The 19,937-nt window shown below is 54.4% G+C and overlaps 1 protein-coding gene across 2 annotated transcripts; it reads left to right on the top strand.

The window, feature by feature from the left end:
• The first annotated feature begins 5,723 nt into the window (after positions 1–5,723).
• On the top strand, positions 5,724–11,704 carry SPC24 (SPC24 component of NDC80 kinetochore complex). Of its 2 annotated transcripts, none has more exons than XM_042977292.1 (5): positions 5,724–5,923; positions 8,991–9,135; positions 9,280–9,384; positions 9,514–9,590; positions 11,495–11,704. In XM_042977292.1, the coding sequence occupies exons 1-5, from the start codon at positions 5,764–5,766 to the stop codon at positions 11,599–11,601; spliced, it is 594 nt and encodes a 197-aa protein (XP_042833226.1). In that variant the 5' UTR covers positions 5,724–5,763; the 3' UTR covers positions 11,602–11,704. The 2 variants fall into 2 exon arrangements, with proteins under 2 accessions (XP_042833226.1, XP_007079375.2); XM_007079313.3 differs by lacking the exon at positions 5,724–5,923 and adding an exon at positions 5,930–6,191.
• Positions 11,705–19,937: the final 8,233 nt, after the last annotated feature.

Genomic DNA, 19,937 nt, shown 5'->3' with positions numbered 1-19,937 from the left:
CCCCCCTCCCACAAACCCTCCCGTCACCCTCAGTTTGTTCTCCGTATTTATGAGTCTCTTCTGTTTTGTCCCCCTCCGTTTTTATCTTATTTTTGTTTCCCTTCCCTTCTGTTCATCTGTTTTGTCTCTTAAAGTCCTCATAGGAGTGAAGTCATATGATTTTTGTCTTTCTCTGACTAATTTCACTTAGCATAATACCCTCCGGTTCCATCCACGTAGTGGCAAATGGCAAGATTTCATTCTTTTTGGTTGCCGAGTAATATTCCATTGCACATATATACCACATCTTTATCTATTCATCCATCGATGGACATTTGGGCTCTTTCCATACTTGGGCTATTGTTGATAGTGCTGCTGTAAACATTAGGATGCCATGTGTCCCTTCGAAACAAGCACACCTGTATCTCGTGGATAAATGCCTCGTAGCGCAATGGCTGGGTCATAGGATAGTTCTATTTTTAGTTTTTTGAGGAACCTCCAGACTGTTTTCCAGAGTGGCTGCACCAGCTTGCATTCCCAGGGAATCCTCTTTAAGCTTTAAAATAGATCGCTTTTTAGGGGCACCTGGGTGACTCAGTTGGTTGAGCATCTGACTCTTGGTTTCGGCTCAGGTCACGATCTCACAGTTTGAGAGTTTGAGCCTTGAGTCGGGCTCTGCGCTAAGCGTGGTGCCTACTTATGATCCTCTCCCTCTACCCTTCTCCCCTGCTTGTGCTCTCTCTCAAATAAATAAGAGGGGCACCTGGGTGGCTCAGTTAAGCGTCTGACTTCAGCTCAGGTCATGATCTCAAAGGTTGGTGAGATCAAGCCCCACATCGGGCTCTGTGCTGTCAGTGGAGAGCCTGCTTGAGACCCTCTGTCTCCCTCTCTCTCTGCCCCTTCCCCAGTCGTGCTTTCTCTCTCTCAAGAAAAAAGAAACATTTAAATATTTAAAAATAAATAAGTAATAGGGGCGCCTGGGTGGCCCAGTTGGTTAAGCGTCCAACTTCGGCTCAGGTCGTGACCTCACGGTTTGTGGGTTCGAGCCCCGTGTTGGGCTCTGTGCTGACAGCTCAGAGCCTGGAGCCTGCTTCAGATTCTGTGCCTTCCTCTCTCTGTCCCACCCCCACTCATGCTCTGTTTCTCTCTGTCTCAAAAAATAAACATAAAAAGAAAGAAAGGGGTTCATTTTAGTGTTCAAGGCAACAGGAAAGTCACAGTAAATTCCCTTTTCTTTGCACTACACAGGCACTGTCCCAAGTGGCTATTTCCATTTATTTATTTAAAGTTTTTTTATTTTGAGACAGAGAGCAAGCAGGGGAGGGGCAGAGAGAGGGAGAGAGAGAAGGAATCCCAAGCAGGCTCCACACTGTCAGCGCAGAGCTTGATGTAGAGCTTGAACCTATGAACTGTGAGATCATGACCTGAACGGAAATCAACCATCGGACCCTTAACCCACCGAGCCACCCAGGCGCCCCTATTTCCATTTAAACATAAATGTGTCTGCATGTGTCTATTTCCATTGAAATATAAATGAGTTATAGTAAATCTGTGCCCAATAGCCACAAGCGTCTGGCGGCCATTGTATTGAGCTGCAGAAATCCAATGCATTGCCACTGTTACAAGAAGTTTTAATGGACACCCACCGTGAAGACTTCAGAAAAAATCTTTACTCATTGTTTTCCTTGTGGCAAAACAATCCATAGTAATTGTAAAAGGCAAAATTCTAAAACTACAGAAATGTTTGGCACGGTGGAAGGTGCCAGGGTCCCCCTCGGCTGAAATACCTGTTGCCGTCAACACTTTGGGGTTATCTCCTGCCAAACCTTTTTCTAATAGGTTGGATCTTTAAGTTTTTGTTTTGCCGTTTGATTTTTTATCGAGGTATCGTATACGTACATTTCGTGCCCAAATCGTGTACAAAAGTGTATAGCTTGGGGCGCCTGGGAGGCTCTGTCGGTTAAGCGTCTGACTTTGGCTCAGGTCAGGATCTCTGGGGTTTGAGAGTTTGAGCCCCACATCAGGCTAGGTGTTGGCAGTGTGGAGCCTAGTTTGGATTCTTGCTCCCTCTCTCTCTGCCCCTCCCCTGCTCGTGTTCTCTCAAAATAAATGAACAAATTTAAGATCAACAAAATCGCCCTTGAAAAAAAATTGGGGCACCCGAGTGGCTCGGTCTGTTGAGCGTCTGACTCTTGGTTTCAGCTCACGTCATGATGTCAGTTTTGTGAGTTCGAGCCCCGCGTCTGCTTGGGATTCTCCCTCTCTCTCCCTCTCTCTCTCTGCCCCTCCCCTGCTGGCACTGTCTCTGTCTCTCTCAAAACAAATAAATAAATTAAAAAAAAAAAAAGCGTACGGCTTTATGGCTTTTGGCAAACAATATCCCTGTGTCACCAGCAACAAAACGAGGTGGGGCACCCTCCCTGCCCATCCCTGGGTCCCTCCCCTCACTCCTCCCAAGTGCTCTCCTTACACGTCTTCCTCTGTTTTTCCTCTAGACTGTTCCACCAGGAGATCATGGGTGGCTTTCAGAAGGTTTTGCAAGTCCCAGAAATTTACACGACGTTGTATGTTTCTGAGCTAAAGGTCTCTTACTCCTCAGTTCTCCAGAGGGGAACTCTCTCATCCCACCCCAGCTGAGAGAGCTATCCTTAGCCCAGGGTTTAGAAAAGGGTAAGAGCTTGCCAAGGTCACGGGTAATCTACGGAAGCCCTGACGTCTTCTCTTTATTTCACTCTGCGTTGTTAAGTAATTCACCACCTGTAGGCTCAGAGCACCCGAGCCCCTGTCCCCAATCTTAGCACGAATGCTCAGCCAAGGGAAGAGTGAGCATCGCTGGCCACCATTGCTGTCTCTGGGGACCCAGGGGACCCAGCTCCATGCCCACACGCACTGATAGTTCTGCAAGAGTGTCCTCATTTCTACATCTGTTAGCGACTCCACGAGACAGGCTGGGCAGTTAGATTCCTCACCTAAAAACCTGGGGCTGGCCTTCTGGGGTCCCAAACCCAAAATATGCACTAAATCCAAAAAGCGCATGGATGTTGGGTGTGTTTCTCGAGGAAGAGCCTGTCTCCTTGCTTTTGTCTGATTTCAAAGGGATCTGTGACCTGGGCGAGACTACATAAATATATTCGTCCGAAGGCTGTCCCCAGCCGGACCACTGTAAAAATATAAAAACAGCCCTTGAGGGGGAGGGGGGGTTGCTTTGCAAAAACCATTTCATGAAAGTATGCTCTGAGGAGGAAGGTGGCCCCAGGCCTGTGGTTGGGGACCTGACTGCTCTGTGGTAGCTTCTCTCCTAACTCCCTGGCTGTGCCTTCTCTGTTTTCCTGGCTTCCCCCTCTTTTCTGTAATTTCTACAGTTGGGGGGTCTCCGAGCTTGGTCCTTGGACCCTCCTCCTCATTATTCTGTTCCAGGGTGGTATCATCTACTCTCGGCTGCATCCCGGCAACTGGCTTTTATTCCCAGCCTAAACATCTCTACAGACTCACAGCCAAGCGCCCATCTTTTCGATAGTTCCACGGGCCCTTTCCCCAGCTGCTGAGAACTCCCCTAAACCTTTCGCTTCATGGAGCCCCTCACTTCCGTGCCTGTCCCTTCCCCTCTTGGCCACTAGCACTGATGTGGGAAACAAAGGCAGAAGGAAATGGCAGATAGAAATAAATTTCCTTATAACCTGCAGCCCGTTGGCAAATCCTACTTAATGCTTCCTGTTACACCTGAATAGAGTTTCAGGGCCCCCCGAAACCCTCTTCCTACTCTTCTCCAGCCACTTGGACCTCCTCACTATTCCTTAAACAAATTAAAAATTTCCCCACTACCCTGCCCTTTGCATATTCTTTCTTCTGCCTGACGCTGGTTTCCCAACAGCTTTTCATCACTCAGATCCTGGTTCATGGTTCATATGGCCCCTGCCCAGGGAGTCCGTCCCTGACCACCTGACCTGAAGTCACTTCCTTCCCCGCCTCAAACCCTAGTGACGCCATCCCGGACCCTGTTCGAGTGCCTTCAAAGCACCTGTTCGTATCTAAAGTGACCCCGTTCATTCATTTCCTTGCTTACGGTGCGGTCTTGCTATTAGATCAGTGGCCTCTGATATCTTTTGTGTGACCTCCATAAAGACAGAAATTTCACATGTGACCCAGTGATCCAGGTGTTATGGCTGCGTAACATATAATTCTCAAATGTACTGCCTTTAAACAATGGCATTGATCTTTTTTTTTTTTTTCAAGTTTATTCACTCTGAGAGAGAGCACACAAGTGGGGGAGAGGCAGAGAGAGAGAGAGGGAGAGGGAGAGGGAGAGAGAATCCTAAGCAGGCTCTGCACTGTCAGCGCAAAGCCTGACATGGGGTTTGAACTCACGAACCTTGAGATCATGACCTGGGGCAAAGTGGGACGCTTTACAGACAAAGCCACCCAGGTGCCCCAACAATGGCGTTGATCTTGCTCACAGATCTTTGGTTTCAGCAGGATCCTGCCCCTCTCGGTGTCAGCTGGGATGGCTGGGAGGCTGCGGACTGGAATGATTTCAATATTCCCTCACTCACCTGTCTGATGGTTGGATTCTGTCTTCTGCTGTGACCTTATCTGTGAGACTCACCTCGGCTTCCTCACAACACAGCAGCTGGGCTCTGAGAAAGTATCCCAAAATTAAGAGAGAGCAAAAGAGAGTACAAGCTAGCCCCAGGCAGAGACCGTATCCTAGTTTCTGATCAAGGCTTGTAGTAATTCACACAGTGTCCTTTCTGCCACATTTTATTTGTTGCACAAAGTCCTGCTGAGGTTCAAAAGGAGGAGGATGGGAGTCTGCCTCTCGACGGGGAGTGGCAAGGTTGGAACTATTTCTGTAGCCATTTTTTGCAAATATAATCTGCCACGCCCAGTGCACAAATGCGAATTTTGGAGTTTCCCAAAACAATAGTTAACTTTCAGTACACAGTGCACAGATTTTTTCCCCCATTGTATTTTGTAGAAAATGCTGGTCATGACCTGTTGAATTGATTTCTTTACCTCAGTTTGAGGAACTTGCCACATAAATGTGCAGCTTGTCTTTTCTCTACCCTAACCCTTCACACAGTATGGTGTTTGGTCCCAGTTAGGCTGTGTTTGGTCCCAGTTAGGCTAAGTGCCTTACCTGCTAGTGTTCTACGTATGTTTTATTTAACGCCTTAATATACTGCTTACTGAATACCAGGCACCGTCCTCACTTATTCCTCGCGCCAACTCTTAAGTGGGCACCATCGTGACCCTCATCTTCCTGAGAAGGAAACTGAGGCACAAAGAGATGAAGTCATTTGCCCAAGGTAACAAAGCTAGTAAGTGGGATTCGAATCCGATAAATCTAGTTGCAGGCTCCATTTTGCTATGTAGCCTCTCAGGAAATTTACTTATTTATTATGTTTATTGTGAGTATCCCACGCACGCACTATAGAACGAAATGCAGTCCAACGCTTCGCCCCTAGAACCCCGCCCCGGCTGCAGTACGGTCTCTGCAGCTAAGGACTCATAAACAGCTTCATTATCAGCCAGGCGCTTTCCGACCTGCGCAGGCGCAACACGCAGAACTCCCGCAGGCACACACCCCCGCTCCCTGCGGCCCATTGGCCATTGTCTGAGACGGACGGAGGAGCTGGCGCAGGCGCACTGGGCCAGACCTGAAGCTAAGTCCCACCCATTCTCTGATGACTGACGTAAGATCAAGCTAATGGGAACAGGGCTCTCCGGGGAAGGGGCGGGCAATGAGGGCAGTTAAATTTGCGCGGGATTGGCCCTGGCGTAGTCATGGCGGCCTTCCGCGACATGGAGGAGGTGAGCCAGGGGCTGCTGAGCCTGTTGGGCGCCAACCGCGCGGAGGCGCAGCAACGGCGGCTGCTGGGGCGCCACGAGCAGGTGGTGGAACGGCTGCTGGAGACGCAAGACAGCGCCGAACAACGGCTGCGAGGTCAGGGCTGGGGCCGGGGGCGGCCGGGACCCGGGCTCGTGTGATGGGAGGGGGCGGGAGGTCCGCCTTGACGAAACCCTCCCTCCTGGGCGCCCCCATCCCTCCCCTGTTCTCCCTTGGGCGCTGCCCGCTCTGGGCCTCAGTTTCCCCACCCGTGAAATGGACTTCAGGATGGCAGCCACCTCCCAGAGAGTTAGTGGTGAATATAGGAGCTGGCAGGAACTGGCAAATTCCGAGCGGTCCACGAGCAGGAGCTGGGGGACTCAAGGTTCGAACTGGGGCTCCGGAGTCAAAGCGCTGGGCTTTAATCCCAGCATCCCCACTTACTGAGGTTCAGCTGTTTTACTGAGCACCTGCTGTGTGCCAGGCATAGTGCCAGCCCCGGGTTGGAAGCAGAGAACAGAACAGACAATCCCTTAAAGGGTTGGTATGCTAGTGGTGGGGTGGTCAGGCGATGAACAAGAAAAATGGAGGGGCACCTGGGTGGCTCAGTTGGTTTGGCATCTGACTTCGGCTCAGTTCGCCCTGGTCGTGAGTTCGAGCCCCCCATCGGGCTCTCCGCTGTCAGTGCAGAACCCCTTTGGATCCTCTGGCCCCCTGTCCCCGCCCCACCTCTCCCACTCAAAAATAAACAAACATTTTTTAAAAAGAAAGAAAGAAAAATAGATATGTCAGGAGATGGTGGGCTAGGAAACTAGGTTGTATAGGAGGGAGGGGTGATGCTTTGGGATGAGTCAGCGAAAACTTTCTGAAAAGATGATATTTTAGCGGAAATCCAAGGAGGTTTGGGAGGGATCCAGGGCTATGGTGAGGATTAAATAAATTGGAGGGAGTGCAAGTTGGGGAGGGGCAGAGAGGGGGCGACAGAGGATCCAAAGCTCGCTCTGCTCCGCACGGACAGCAGCCAGCCCGATGCAGGGCTCAAACGATGCAGGGCTCAAACTCACGGACATTGAGATCGTGACCTGAGCCAAAGTCGGACGCTCAACCAATTGAGCCACCCAGGTGCCCCGAATTTCCTTCCTTTTTAGGGATGAATAATTCCATAGTCCGGACATACCTCATTTTTTTGTCCATTCCTCCACTGATGGACACTTGGGTTGCTTCCAGACCCTGGCTGTTGTAACTAATGCCACCATGAACAGGGTCTGGCTGTTGTAACTAATGCCACCATGAACACATGAACATGGGTGTACAAATACCTCTTTGGGTCCCTGCTTCCAGTTTTTGTATTTTCCCAGAAAATTTGTATTTTCTTTGTGTATTTTTCTATTTTGTATTTCCCATGCTAGATCACATGGCAGTTTGATATTTCGTTTTTTGAGAGACTCATCCAGTTTTCCATAGTGGTTTCGGTGCCAGGTTTTTGTTTTTCTTTCTTTTTTTTTTTTTTTTTTAAGTCTTTCTACAGTTATGTTTTATGTGGCCGTGCTGTCTGGCTTGGGACTGAAATGATCTAGGAGCTAGGCAGGGGATGGCTTGGGGGTGGGGGGGAGAGTGTTCCTGGCAGAGGTAACTGCAAAGGCAAAGGTCGCCAGGTAGGAGTGAACTTGGACACCCAGGAGAAAGTGGAAGATGAGCTGTAGCCAGACCCTATAGGCAGTGAACGCCCCCAACCCCGGGAGTTTGGAGGTTGTTCTAAGTGTGATGGATGCCCCAGCCAGAGTCTTCTCCTTCTCTCCTCCTCCTCTCTCTCCTCCCCACTCCATTCACTCCCCCTCCATTGATTGGTTTGGGGAGAAGATCATTATTACCCTGCCTGCGTGGGCTTCAGCAGAATGAATGGATTTGGGGCCAGGGAGACAAGAGTCCGTGTTCCAGGGAGCCGGGACTTTGAGTTAAAGGGCTCCAGTTCAGATCCAGGCTTCAGAGCTATGTGCCTGTGGACAAGTCACTTTAATATCTTCAGGCTTCTGTCCTTCATCTCTCCATGGGGGCAGGGGTTAAGCCACCTCCCTCAGAGGGTTTTGAGAACATACTGAACAGGGGCTCCAGGGCTATCCTGCAGCACTCAGCACATGCTCAGGTAATGGTACTTTGTGACAGTGCCCCCGGGGAAGAGGGCACTCCCAGGGAAGAATCCAAGGAAACAAGGTTGTCTGTGGGGAGGGTGTGGGGAGAAGGGGCAGGAAGGCTGCAGAAGAAAGCCAGACCCTCGGCTATCCTAACAGGAAATCAGCAGGCACTGTTTAAAACAGACAAATCAAGAAATAGCAGCATAAGCAAATTATTTAGAAACACGAACGTCAATGCCAGAGAAAACAGTGATGATTTGGAAGTGGCTGCTTCAGAGGCGTGGGGAGGCTGGGGGGGGGGGGGGCCTGTGTGTGTTTAAATTTTCACAGCCATATACGTGTAATACCTTGATTAAAAATTAACTCAATGTAAGTTTGTAAACACTTAAACGCCTGCCCTTTGGGAAGTGTTTCCATCTGTGCCTTCCCTGAGTCGGCAGGTTCCTCCAGCTCTATGGGAAGGAACACGGTAACCTTGCTAGGGTGTTTTTGATCTTTCTGGATGTTTTGGTCAAAGCATGTTTATTCTGATTAGGCGCTGGCGATATACGGGGAGTGTAAGACGCCAGCTGCCCGGTTGTGTATTACCCAGCAGGTCTCGAAGGCTGGGTCTCCGAGCGCCCGAAGGGTGGGAGCATAAGGGCATCTCAGAGAGGACGGGCCGGTGGAGGCCGGGCCTGTGAAAAATGGGCATGTTTGCAGAATGGTGAGGTGTCTTTGTGGCCAGAGCGGAGAGAAAAGTACAAGGTGGGTCGAAGAGTCGGAAGAAAGGAGGCTGTCAAGGAAGAAGAAGATGCTTTCACTCATTCGTTCCTTTGTGGGGTTTTGTGGAGGCTCCACATGTGTTTTGGTGAAATGGAAGCACTTTTGCAAGGTCTCGGTGGACCACCAGAACGTGGGCTTTTGGAAATAGGACCGATGGGTTGGGGAGCTGTAGACGGGGAAGTGAGGACGGTCGCGGTGGAGGCCTCGGGCTCTTCTGGGGCAAGGCCAGACCCTGGAGAGACCTCCTCGAAGGGTCTCAGCCTTCTCTCTCCCGCCCCGCCCCGTAGAGATCCTGGCCGCAGAAGAAGAAGTGGCCCAGAGCCTTCTGGATGCGAAGGAGCGGGCGCACCAGGGGGGCGCCGAGTTGCAGCAGCTCGAAGCTGAGCTCCGGAAGGCCGGCGAGGAGGACACCCGTCTGAAGGCCAGCCTCCTATATCCTTGCTTGCGTGCGCGGACGGCCGGGCCTCGGGCTCACCGCCGGGGTGCCCGTTGGGTCGTGCTGGGAACCCAGCTCGGAGCCCTGGGCCCACGGCGGCCCCCCTTCCAGAGCGAGGTGACCTTAACTGCCTGCTTTACTCAGCTCACCACAGAGCTGGAGGAGCTCAAGGAGACCGAGGCCAGTCTCGAGAGGCAGGAGAGGGAAGTTGACGAAGACACGACTGTCACCATCCCTTCGGCCGTGTAGGTCCCGCCAGTGCGTGTGGTGGTGCCTGCCCTGTGTGCACGTGGGTCGTCCCGCGGCCCTGAGTTGGAGTCTACGCTGGGGTAACTTAATCTCTCTCTCTCTCTCTCTCTCATGTTCTCATACAGGTATGTGGCTCAGCTTTATCGCCAGATTAGTAAAATTGAGTGGGACTATGAGTGTGAGCCAGGGATGGTCAAAGGCAGTATCCTTTTGCAGAGAACGCGGAGCCCGGTGTGCTGCCGGCGGCCTTGTGAAGGGCTGGGCCGCCGTGGAAAAGTCTGGCAGGTCCTCAGAAATGAAGCGTAGGATCACCATATGACCCGGCAGTCCCCCTTCTGGGTTGCACCCTTGTGTTCGTGACTGCGGTGGTCACAGTGGCCGAAAGGTGGAAGCACGCCAATTATCAGCAAAGCGCCAGATAAGCAAAATGTGGTATATCCGTGCAAGAAAATAGTATTCGGCCTTAAGACGGAAGGAGGGGCGCCTGGGTGGCTCAGTCTGTTGAGCAACCGACTCTTGATTTCAACCCAGGTCACGATCCCAGGGTCGTGGGATCGAGCCCCGTGTTGGACTCTGTGCTGAGCCTGGAGCCTGCTTAGGATTCTCTCTCCCTCTGCCTCTCTCCCTGCTTGTGCTCGCTCTCTATCGCTGTCTCTAAAATTAAAAAAAAATGGGGGCGCCCGGGTGGCTCAGTCAGTTAAGTGTCCAACTTCAGCTCAGGTCACGATCTCAGGTTCGTGGGCTCGAGCCCCACATCAGACTCTGTGCTGACAGCTCAGAGCCTGGCCCCTGCTTCGGATCCTGTCTCCTTCTTTCTCTGCCCCTCCCTGCTTATGCTCTGTCTCTGTCTCTCTCAAAAATAAATAAATATTAGAATTTTTCAATAAAATAAATTTAAATAAATTAGTTAAATTGAAATGAATTAGTTAAATTGAAATGAATAGATTAAATAATAAAGTAAACAATAATAAGTAATATTAATAAATTAGTTACATTTAAATTTCCTTCCTTTTTTAAAAAAAGGAAGGAAATTCTGGCCATCTAGAAGACATGATGTTAAGTGAAATAAGCCAGACACAAAGAGCGAACTACTGTCTGATCCCACTTACAAGAGGTCTCTAGAGGAGTGAAATCCGTAGAGACGGGAAGTAGATGGCAGGTGCCAGGGGCTGGGGGAGGGGAGGGGAGGAGAGTCAGTGTTTAACGAGGACACAGTTTCGGGCTCTGGGAATGTTCTGGAGACGGACGGTGGGGAGGGCTGCACAACAACGTGTGTGCACCGAATGCCACTGAGCTGCACACTTCACAACTGGCCAATGAGGTGCTTCGGATTCTGTGTCCGCCTCGCTCTCTGCCCCTCCCCCGCCCGTGCTCCGTCTCTCTCCGTCTCAAAAAATAAACATTAAAGAAAATAAAAAGGGGCGCCTGGGTGGCTCAGTCGGTTAAGCGGCCGACTTCGGCTCAGGTCACGATCTCACGGTTTGTGAGTTCGAGCCCCGCGTCGGGCTCTGGGCTGACAGCTCAGAGCCTGGAGCCTGCCTCGGATTCTGTGTCTCCCTCTCTCTCTTCCCCTCCCCTGTTCATGCTCTGTCTCTCAATTTAAGTTTATTTTTGAGAGAGAGCGAGCATGAGAGTGAGTCGGGGAGGGGCGGTGAGAGAGAAAATCCCAAGCAGGCTCTGCACTTTCAGAGCCTGACGTGGGGCTCGAACCCACAAACCGCAAGGTCATGACCTGAGCCGAAACCAAGAGTGGGATGCTTAAAACCCACTGAGCCACAGGCGCCCCTCAGTCTCTAAATATCTTTTTCTCTTTTTAATTTTTTTTTTTTTAATGTTTATTCTTGAGAGAGAAAGAGCGTGAGCAGGGGAGGGGCAGGGAGGGAGAGAGAGAGACACAGAATTGGAATCAGGCTCCAGGCCCTGAGCTGTCAGCACAGAGTCCGACGCGGGGCTCGAACTCATGCGCCATGAGATCATGACCTGAGCCGAAGCTGGGCACTGAACCGACTGAGACGCAGGCGCCCCTCGGTCTCTAAATACCTTCCAACTTCTTCACGGGGTCCCGGGGAGGGCTGCGTACGTCAGGTTTCCTTACATCTCCCCCAGTTCATCACGGCCCCAGCGTCGCCCAGCCTGTCCAGCTGGACAGCACCCAGCTCTCCAAGAAGTTCATCAGCGACTATCTCTGGAACTTGGTAGACACGGACTGGTAGCCCGGAGCCTCAAGGACGCGTCCGCACACGGCACGAGTCAGTGTGGTGGGTGGTCGGTGCCTCAGCGGGGAGAGGAGCTGAAAATTAAATGTTTCTCCAGAGACGCGTTTTTGACCAGATTTCTTTTGGCCCCTGACCGCGGCCTCAGTGGCTGGACTGGCCCTGGCCGAGTAACCCTAGAGAACTAACGGGACTTCAGGCTGCTGCTTCACATCTGTGACGACACTGTGCGAATGGCGCCGCGGCATACGAGGACAGGTCCCAGGGCTCTGTCGCCTGGGATTCGCTCAGGGCCCATCCTCGAGTGCCACCGTGCGCCCGGAACCGTGCCGGGTGCCCAAGACACAGACGGAGGGGACGAGGATCCCTTCGGCCAAGGAAGGAGTCAAGTCGGGGCGGACGCCACCCTTGAGCTAGAGAGGGTCAGGACTGCTACGGGACCCTGGCCGGGGAGGGGACAGAGACAGGGGCGACTTTTGTGCCAGGACCAGAAAGGACAAGGAGTCGATGAGGAAGAGATTCGGGGAGGGGGGTGGGTTGTGTATCGGAGCCCGCGGGCCGCCTCCCTGATCCTGGGCCCCCCTCCCCCTAAGTAAGGGAGCCCTTGTAGCTTCCCGAGCAAAGCATTTCTCAGCCTCCCTTGCAGCTAAGTACCGGCCAATGAAATATAAGCGGAAATGTGTGAGACTTCTAGAAGGATCCCTAAAAGGCAAGGGAATATACCCTTTCTTTCCCCTCCCCTCTCTTTTCTGGAATTGGAAGTGCTGACTGGAGCCCTGCCAGTCCCGTTGACACATGTGAGGAGGGATACAGTCCTCTAGGGGTGATGGGAGCCTGGTCCCCTGACGACGGTGGAACTGGGTATCCGCACCGGACTCTACGTGGGGGTGGGGGGGGACTAAATTACCTCGTGTGTGCCATTGTTACTTTTTTTATCACGGACAGCTAAAGGAAATCCTAACTGATGGCAGCGCACGACCCAGGCCAGTCTGCGTTCACCTAGCCCCCATCCTCTGATTTGGGGTACCACTGAGAATGGGAAGCTCATGGGGGCTCCTGGGTGGCTCAGTCGGTTGAGTATCCAACTCTTCGTTTCGGCTCAAGTCGTGCTCCCAGGGTCGCAGGATCGAGCCCTGCATCGGATTCTGCACTGAGCATGGAGCCTACTTGATTCTCTCCCTCTGCCCCTCTCCCCTGTGCGTGCGCGCTCTCTGTCTGTCTGTCTGTCTGTCTCTCTCTCTCTCTCTCTCTCTCAAAACAAAATGTGAGGCCCCTGGGTGGCTCAGTCAGTTGAGCATCCAACTTCTGCTCGGGTCACGATCTCCAAGTTCATGAGTTCGAGCCCCGCGTCGGGCTCTGTGCTGACAGCTCAGAACCTGGACCCTGCTTCGGATTCTGCATCTCCCTCTCTCTCTGCCCCTCCTCTGCTCACATGTGCATGCACACTCTCTCTCTCTCTCAAAAATAAACGTTAAAAAAAAGCATAAGCATTTACCAAAATTTATATATATATATATATATAATTTATTATATAATATATATAAAGGAAGAGTGGGAAGCTGAGGGCCAGCCTGGCTGCCTGGTAGACAAGGGGAAGTAGGTTTTCCTTGAACCTCGCAGGCTGCCTTCTGGGTACAGCCTTGTCAGTAGGTTTTCCTGCACCTCCGTATCACTGAATTGTTTCTAGGAAGTGCAATGGTACAGTAAGTGTTGTTTTCATCAGGGAGGATGCGTTCTAGGCAGAGGGAACAGTAAGCAGTAAGTTCTAGCAGCATCTGAGCCCATCATGGGCACTAGAAAGAGTCCATTCAGGTCACCCTTGGAGGTTCTCGGGCAAGGATGCCTGCCTATTGGGCTGTAGGGAGAAGGACCAGTTCATTCGGTTCACAAAGATTCCCAGAACCTCAGAGGCCCTGCTTTCCTGCCAAGGGCTCGGCTTTACATGTTCAAGTAAACGTTCCTATAAGTCTTCCTGAGCGGTCTTCGTTTGCAAGATCGGTAGGGTCTTTTACGGTATGAAATGGGCACAGAGCCTCCTGTTTGTACCATCGGCCCCCAAAGGGCAGAAGACTTGAACTCAACCGGGGTTTTCCCACCTCGGCCCTAGTGACCTCAGGGCTAGTCATTCTGTGTGGTGCCGGCTGCCCTGGACATTCCGGGACATCCAGCAGCTTTCCGGTCCCCACCCCCTGATTGCCAGGAGGACTCTCCCCTCCTCCCCCCGCCCCCTCCATCACAACAAACGTGGAGCACGCACCAGGCAGCCCCCCAGCCCTGCGGCTTCAGCCAAGAACCGGCCAGGCGTCCACACTTGGTCGGCCGAGTAGCTGTTGTCACCTTGGTGGCCTTTCCTACTGACGCAGCTGGCCTCGGCCTGCTCACCTGCGCCCGGGCGGGGCGGGGCGGGGGTGGGGGTGGGGGTGGGGTGGAGGTGTTGCCAGGAGCACTGTCTGCCCGGGTGGGCCCCCGAGAGCATGCTAGAATAGACCCAGCCCAGCCGAGAGCCGGGGGGCAGGCAATGAGGCTTGCAGCCTCGCGGTTAATCAAACAAACCTGCAGCCCATCAAACCTTGGCCTGCCTGGGAGAGAAAGCAGGTGCAGCGGGGCAGGACGTTGTTACCGACCAGGCCTATCGGCGCCCCTGGCCCAGGCCCTAAAGCCCTCCGTGGGCCTCCTCTCCCTCTCTAAGCAATCGCTCTTCGTTCTGGGAGGGGGCCAAGGAGGTGTTGGCCTGCTTGGAGCTCAGTTTCTCCAAGAGGAAGAAGGTCCCTTCAGGGAGGCCGCACGAACCCAGGCTCGGAGCGGCTGTGTACGTCTGTCTCCCCAGGCAGCCCCAGGGACTGGCCGAAGGAGTGAGCAAGTGGGTAAGGAACGTGGCCTGGCGGGCGGGTTCAGGGAAGTGCCTGAGCTCACAGGGGCCTGGAGAGGCCCGGGCCCTCCGCATGCCTGGGCTCTGACTCACTGCCCAGCGCTGGCAGGAGGCCTGGGACAGCCAGCAGGACAGCCTCAGGCCCACAGCCTCCGGTCTGCACCCCTACCCCCGTCTCTGCCTGTTCTCCCTCCGAGAGCCGCCCAGGCAGCGGTGGTCACCAGCTCTTGAGTCCTGGAGGCCGGTGGCAGGCATGTCGGGTGCTGGGCCCAACCCAGTTGAGTTGGAAGCGAGATTCGGGTCCCCAGGACCAGGGAGTGGGGAGCCAGGTCACTGGTCTTGCGCCTTTAGAGCTGAGGCTTGGGGCGCCTGGGTGGCTCGGTTGGTTGGGCTTCTGACTTTGGCTCGGGTCATGATCTCACGGTTTGTGGGTTCGAGCCCCGCATCGAGCTCTGTGCTGACAGCCCGGAGCCTGCCTCCGGTTCTGTATCTGCCTCTCTCTCTGCCCCTCCCCTGTTTGCACTCTGTCTCTCGCTGTCTTTCAAAAATGAATAAACCTAAAAAAAAAAAAAAAATACTGCTGAGGCTTGACCCCCTTCCCCCTCCTGCACCCAACCCCCCAGGGCCAGCACGGGCCCCGCACCAGCACAAACCAGTAAGGAATATTTATCTTACAGATGGCGAAACAGGCATGGCATGGTCCAGTCACTTGCCCAAAGTCACCCGTGGAACCTGAACCCCCCACAGTGGGGCTATCGGGTCCATGGGAGAGCATCTTGGCTTTTCAGATGAGAAACAGCCTCTGGGGTGGTTGCCCCTTATTCAAGGTTGAAAGAGGCCAAGCAAGGACTGGGACTCATGTCTATGTTGGTGGAGCCGGGAGGCCAGAGTTCTAAGTCACTAGTGATAGGTGGCGGTGTGTCACATACCGGAATGCCCAGCTGACCTGGCTTGTAATTGGTTTCCGGGGAGAACAGCCAGGGAAATGCTGAGTGCGAGCTAAGGCGGTAAAGCCCTAAGGCTGGCTGCCCTCGAGGGTCCCCACCCGGCATCGGCAGGCCTTGGTCGCCATGGGCAGGTCGGCCCACCCAGGGTCCCCCATGCCCCATCCTGGTGTGAGCTATGGTCAGACCTGTTCCTAGTTTATAGATCAACGGGGTGGGCGAGTGCGTGTGCCCAGGGAACAGGTGTCCAAGGCTGTATTTGAACCTCGGTTGTTGGATGTGAAGCCGTGATCTGATCTTTCTGGACTGGCTGGGGACCATCTGGGAGGACTGGCTGCAGGGCATCGTCATGGCAATCCTTGGGGTCTTGGGGACACTATGTGTGGCCCTCATTGGGCCTGGGTGGTCCCAAGCTCCCGGCAGCCTGTCCAATTGACTCAGAAATGTGGACTGGGCGTCTGTGACCTGCCGGGCCCCCCATCAGGGAGCCACACTCCAGTGGAGGCCAAGACTTACTGTGTCACGGAGGAGGAAACCGAGGCACAGAGAGGTCAAGTTATTTGTATATGTTTTCACAGCCAATGAATGGTAGAGCCAGGGTTTGAACTGGATCCAGAGTTTGTGTACTTAACTTCAACTTTCAGTTCGTGATACTGTTGCTCTTGGGGGAGGCTCTGTAGGAGGCCCTGGTGAGGCGGTGTCATTGGAGCCCAGACCTGAGCCCCCCCGGGGGACAAAAGTGTGGAGACAGTGATCCGGGCAGAGGGAACAAGTGCAAAAAGAACTGGGGGAACTGGGAGGCCCGAACGTTGAGGCAGGGGCTCGGTCGATCGCATGGGGTTGGGAGAAGGGAAGCGGTTGCTTGATCGTGCAGGGCCTGCAGTCCACAGTAAGAGCTGGAGAGACTCTTCAGGTTCCAGGCAGGACCCCAGAGTCGGGGCTCAGGAAAAGGGAGCCTGACGACAGCCTCTTAACACAGGCCACCTTGCAGTAGCCCAGCGTCTCTAGGGGGCTAGTCTTGCTGTCCGCCCCAAGCTCCCCGCTCCATCCGGCGCGGCGTGGGAGCAGAGGCTGGGGGAAGCAGAGCAGCTGGGCCTGGGAGGGCGGGGCTCGGGTGGGAGGGAGCCCCTCCACCCAGGGCAGGAAGCAGAGCTGAAACCTGAACTGCCTGGAGGGGAGGCTGGGTAGGAGCCAGGAGTCCCAGGGGCGGCCCCGCCTCCAACCCCTCCACCCCACTCGGCTGCCCTGCTGGGCAGGGTGGATGATGTGACCGGGGCTCGCCACAGTCGGAGCCCTCGGCCTCTCCTTCATCCCTACATCCGGGAATTCACTTCCTGGGGCAGGGAACGGGGCACTGACTCCCACGGCGGGGGAGGCTGCAGGGGGAGGGCAGCCCTCCCCTCTCCCCTCTCCCCCATGGACCTGGGCTCAGCCCCGCAGGCTCCAGCCTGACTCACCACAGGCAGCTGTGGTTTGGGCTGGGGGGGGGGGGGGTGCAGCAGAGGACACGGGTTGGGGTATAAGCTTAGCTGAGCAGCTTCCTCCCACCCCCGACCCTGTCCTGGTCAGAGCTACTGAGCGCCCAGAGCCGGGAGGACAGGACGGCCAGCCCCCTCTACCCTGTGCTGGGGTTGACCACCCCCAGCTGCAGAAGGCGTCTCGCCCCTGCAGACCCCGCACCCCGGTGGCACTGAGCCCGCAGACCAGGGAGCTGGCACCAGGGCAGTCTTACTTGGGGCCTTCCAACGGGGGACCCTGTTCTGAGCGCAGGGAATCCGTCCCCCCGTCGCCGCCCCCCCCCCGCTCCTCGCAGCCAGTAGGGAGAGGCAAGCGTGGGCGTGGCATCTGGGTCCCCCCTCCCCGACCCCCCGAGTTCGGTGACCCGAACCTCCCCTTTCCCATCTGTAAAATGGGCGCTTGATACTGTCCTCTCCTCAGAGGGCCACACCAAGGAGCATGTCCCCACAAGAAGGGTATGCTCTTGTCGTGAAGCTCCGAGTCCCACGTGCCTGTGCCACATTCGGCGATGCGGTGGGAGCGCCCGGGAAGGATTTTAGTCACTGGTCCTGTTTCAACAGAAAACGGCTGGCCTGAGCCAGACACCAGAAACTGCCATCACCTCTGGCCACTCTCACGTGTGCCCTTGGCCCGGGACCCCCACCCCCCACCCCCCGCTGCATCCTCGGGCCACCTCCACGCCCCTTCCTTTCGCCAAGCCATTTATGTTCATTTGTCCCGTTTGCCACGCGGCTGAGCATGAACTCAGTCAATCAACCAATTATCGACCGTCCGTGTGCGGCCCCGACGCTTCCTGTGCGGTCTGTTCAGTTTTCACCCCCAGAGGCATTTTGGAACCTTCCCAAGACAAAAGGCGGAAGGAAGGAAGGAAGTGCCACCCTGTGGACACAGAAAAGATAACAGTCCCTGCCGCTCCCGGTGTCCTGCAGGCATGCGCAGAGCCCCCTACACGGCCCGAGCCTGGGAGGTGGGGGGTTAGCATTGACCCCAGTTTCAACTGGGGAAACTGAGGCTCTAATGGGCCCAAGGTCACCCGTCTCCACCTAGGTGGCCCGACCCAGGGTGTTCTCCTTCCCGGCTCAACTGGGTCGCCTGCTCCCAGCCCGTTCCTGCCGGCCTTCCCTTTGCCCTGTGAGACAGGGAACCCCGATCCCGAGGCCCTGCTGAGTTCAGCCAGTGGGGGGCGCTGGTGGGAGAGGGCGCCGGGAGGAGGGGAGACGCCGACCCCCTTTTTCTGCCGTAGACAGCGTCTCCTGGGACGCTCCCACCAGCTTCCCTCCTGGGTTCCAGTAACACCAGCCCCACCTTACACTGTTGCTCATTTCTGGCTATCTCATTGTTCTCCTGTTTGGTCTTTATTTTTAAATTTTAGAGAGAGCTCAAGAGCGCTAGTGGGGTAGAGGGGCAGAGGGAGAGAGAGAGAGAGAGAGAGAGAAAGAATCTTAAGCAGGCTCCGTGCTCAGCATGGAGCCTGACATGGGGCTCGATCCCACCACCCCGGGATCGTGACCTGAGCTGAAATCAAGAGTCAGAGGCTCAACTGACTGAGCCGCCCAGGCGCCCTCCCAATTCCATCTTCAAAAAAACAATGATCGTTTAGTATTATTTTAAATGGCGTCCCAATACATATAAACATCAAATTTGCCATCTTACCCCTGTTTAAGTGTCCAATTCAGGGGCATCAAGTATGTTACCATGGCTGGCATCCCCACCATGCGTCTCCAGAACTTTCAGCTCTTCTCAAGCTCTGTCCCCATGAGACACTAACTCCCCAGCCCCTGGCTCCCACCATCTACTTCCTGTCTCTACGGATGGGACTCCTCTAGGGACCTGGACCGGAACCCTGATCGCGCGAGGTGGCCTGTCATTACGGTTTGCCCCATTTGATCTGTTATACTTGGTTCCCGGGATTAAGTTCCATCCATTGACCTGCTGTGCTCCTGACTGTACCCCAGCTGCTACGTCTAGACTGTGGTTTGACTTGCGATGTTCAGGGACAGGGGCCCTACCTGCCTCCGGGTCCAGACGCCGGGAAAGCCTGGGTGCACGAGAGAATGGGGGTGCGTGTACCTGGACGCCCACAGCTCTAGCCAGATGTCGCCACAGTGGAATTTGAGGGCAGATTCGCCGGAACTCACGATTATTTGGATTTGTGTTATGAAATCTCTTGCTTTACATCTTTTTAAATTTTTAAAAATATGTTTGAGAGAGAGCATGGGCGGGGGTTGGAACAGAGAGAGAAGGAGACACAGAATCCGAAGCAGGCTCCGGGCTCTGAGCTGTCAGCACGGGGCCTGACGCGGGGCTTGAACTCACAGACCATGAGATCATGACCTGAGCTGAAGTCAGAGGCTTAAGGGATTGAGCCGCCCGCCCCCTCTTGGTTTGTATCTTAGCAACTAATTAGGTGGTGTTTAGCCTTTGTCTCCTCCTGTAAGAAAACTTACACCAAACCACCCCCGGAGCCCACGGGTGTGAAGGGAAGCTTCCTTCCAAATCACTCGTGTTGATTGAGCGAAGTGCGAAGGTCTCGGCCCCGGACACTCTTCCCCTCGTTTGTGCTTCTGGATTCAGCTCAAACGTCACCTCCTGAGAGAATCCTTCCCCGGACTCCCCCCTAAGGGAATCTTCTCCCTGCCAGTCACTTCTCTCTCCCTGTTGCCCTGTTTAACATCCTTCCAAACTAATGTCGTCGTCAGCCTCCATTTCCCCTTCTAAGCTGTCAGCTCCTTGAGGGCAGACTCTTCTCTTTGCCACTGCAGTGGATAAAATAAAAAGGCCCTCGCCTGTATCGCAGCCGCCCAGTAGATGTAGTTCAGTGCGACGAGCGTGCAGACTTAGCAAAAAATCCCAACTCGGGGAAGCGCCCCGGAGCCCGCAGCCTGTCCTGAGCTCTCGGGAATGTTCCCTTTCCAGAACCGCCTCCTGGGAAAGTCCGGCCCACGTCCAGATGGAGGAGCCCAGACAAGGGGGGGAGAAAGAGCATTCCAGGAGGAGCCAAGCGG

The sequence above is a fragment of the Panthera tigris genome, chromosome A2 (genome assembly GCF_018350195.1).
Source record: "Panthera tigris isolate Pti1 chromosome A2, P.tigris_Pti1_mat1.1, whole genome shotgun sequence".
Classification (NCBI taxonomy): domain Eukaryota; kingdom Metazoa; phylum Chordata; class Mammalia; order Carnivora; family Felidae; genus Panthera; species Panthera tigris.
The sequence above is the reverse complement of the archived record's forward strand: the minus strand, read 5'-3'. Positions and strand labels throughout refer to the sequence as shown.

What these genes read in the sequence shown, in the direction of transcription:
- SPC24 (XM_042977292.1), top strand. Translation starts at nt 5,764, where the DNA reads ATGGCGGCCTTCCGCGACATGGAGGAGGTGAGCCAGGGGCTGCTGAGC. An exon ending in CGTCTGAAGGCCAGCCTCCT is followed by an intron (nt 9,136 to 9,279) that starts ATATCCTTGCTT and finishes TGCCTGCTTTAC; the next exon opens with TCAGCTCACCACAGAGCTGG. An exon ending in GTCACCATCCCTTCGGCCGT is followed by an intron (nt 9,385 to 9,513) that starts GTAGGTCCCGCC and finishes GTTCTCATACAG; the next exon opens with GTATGTGGCTCAGCTTTATC.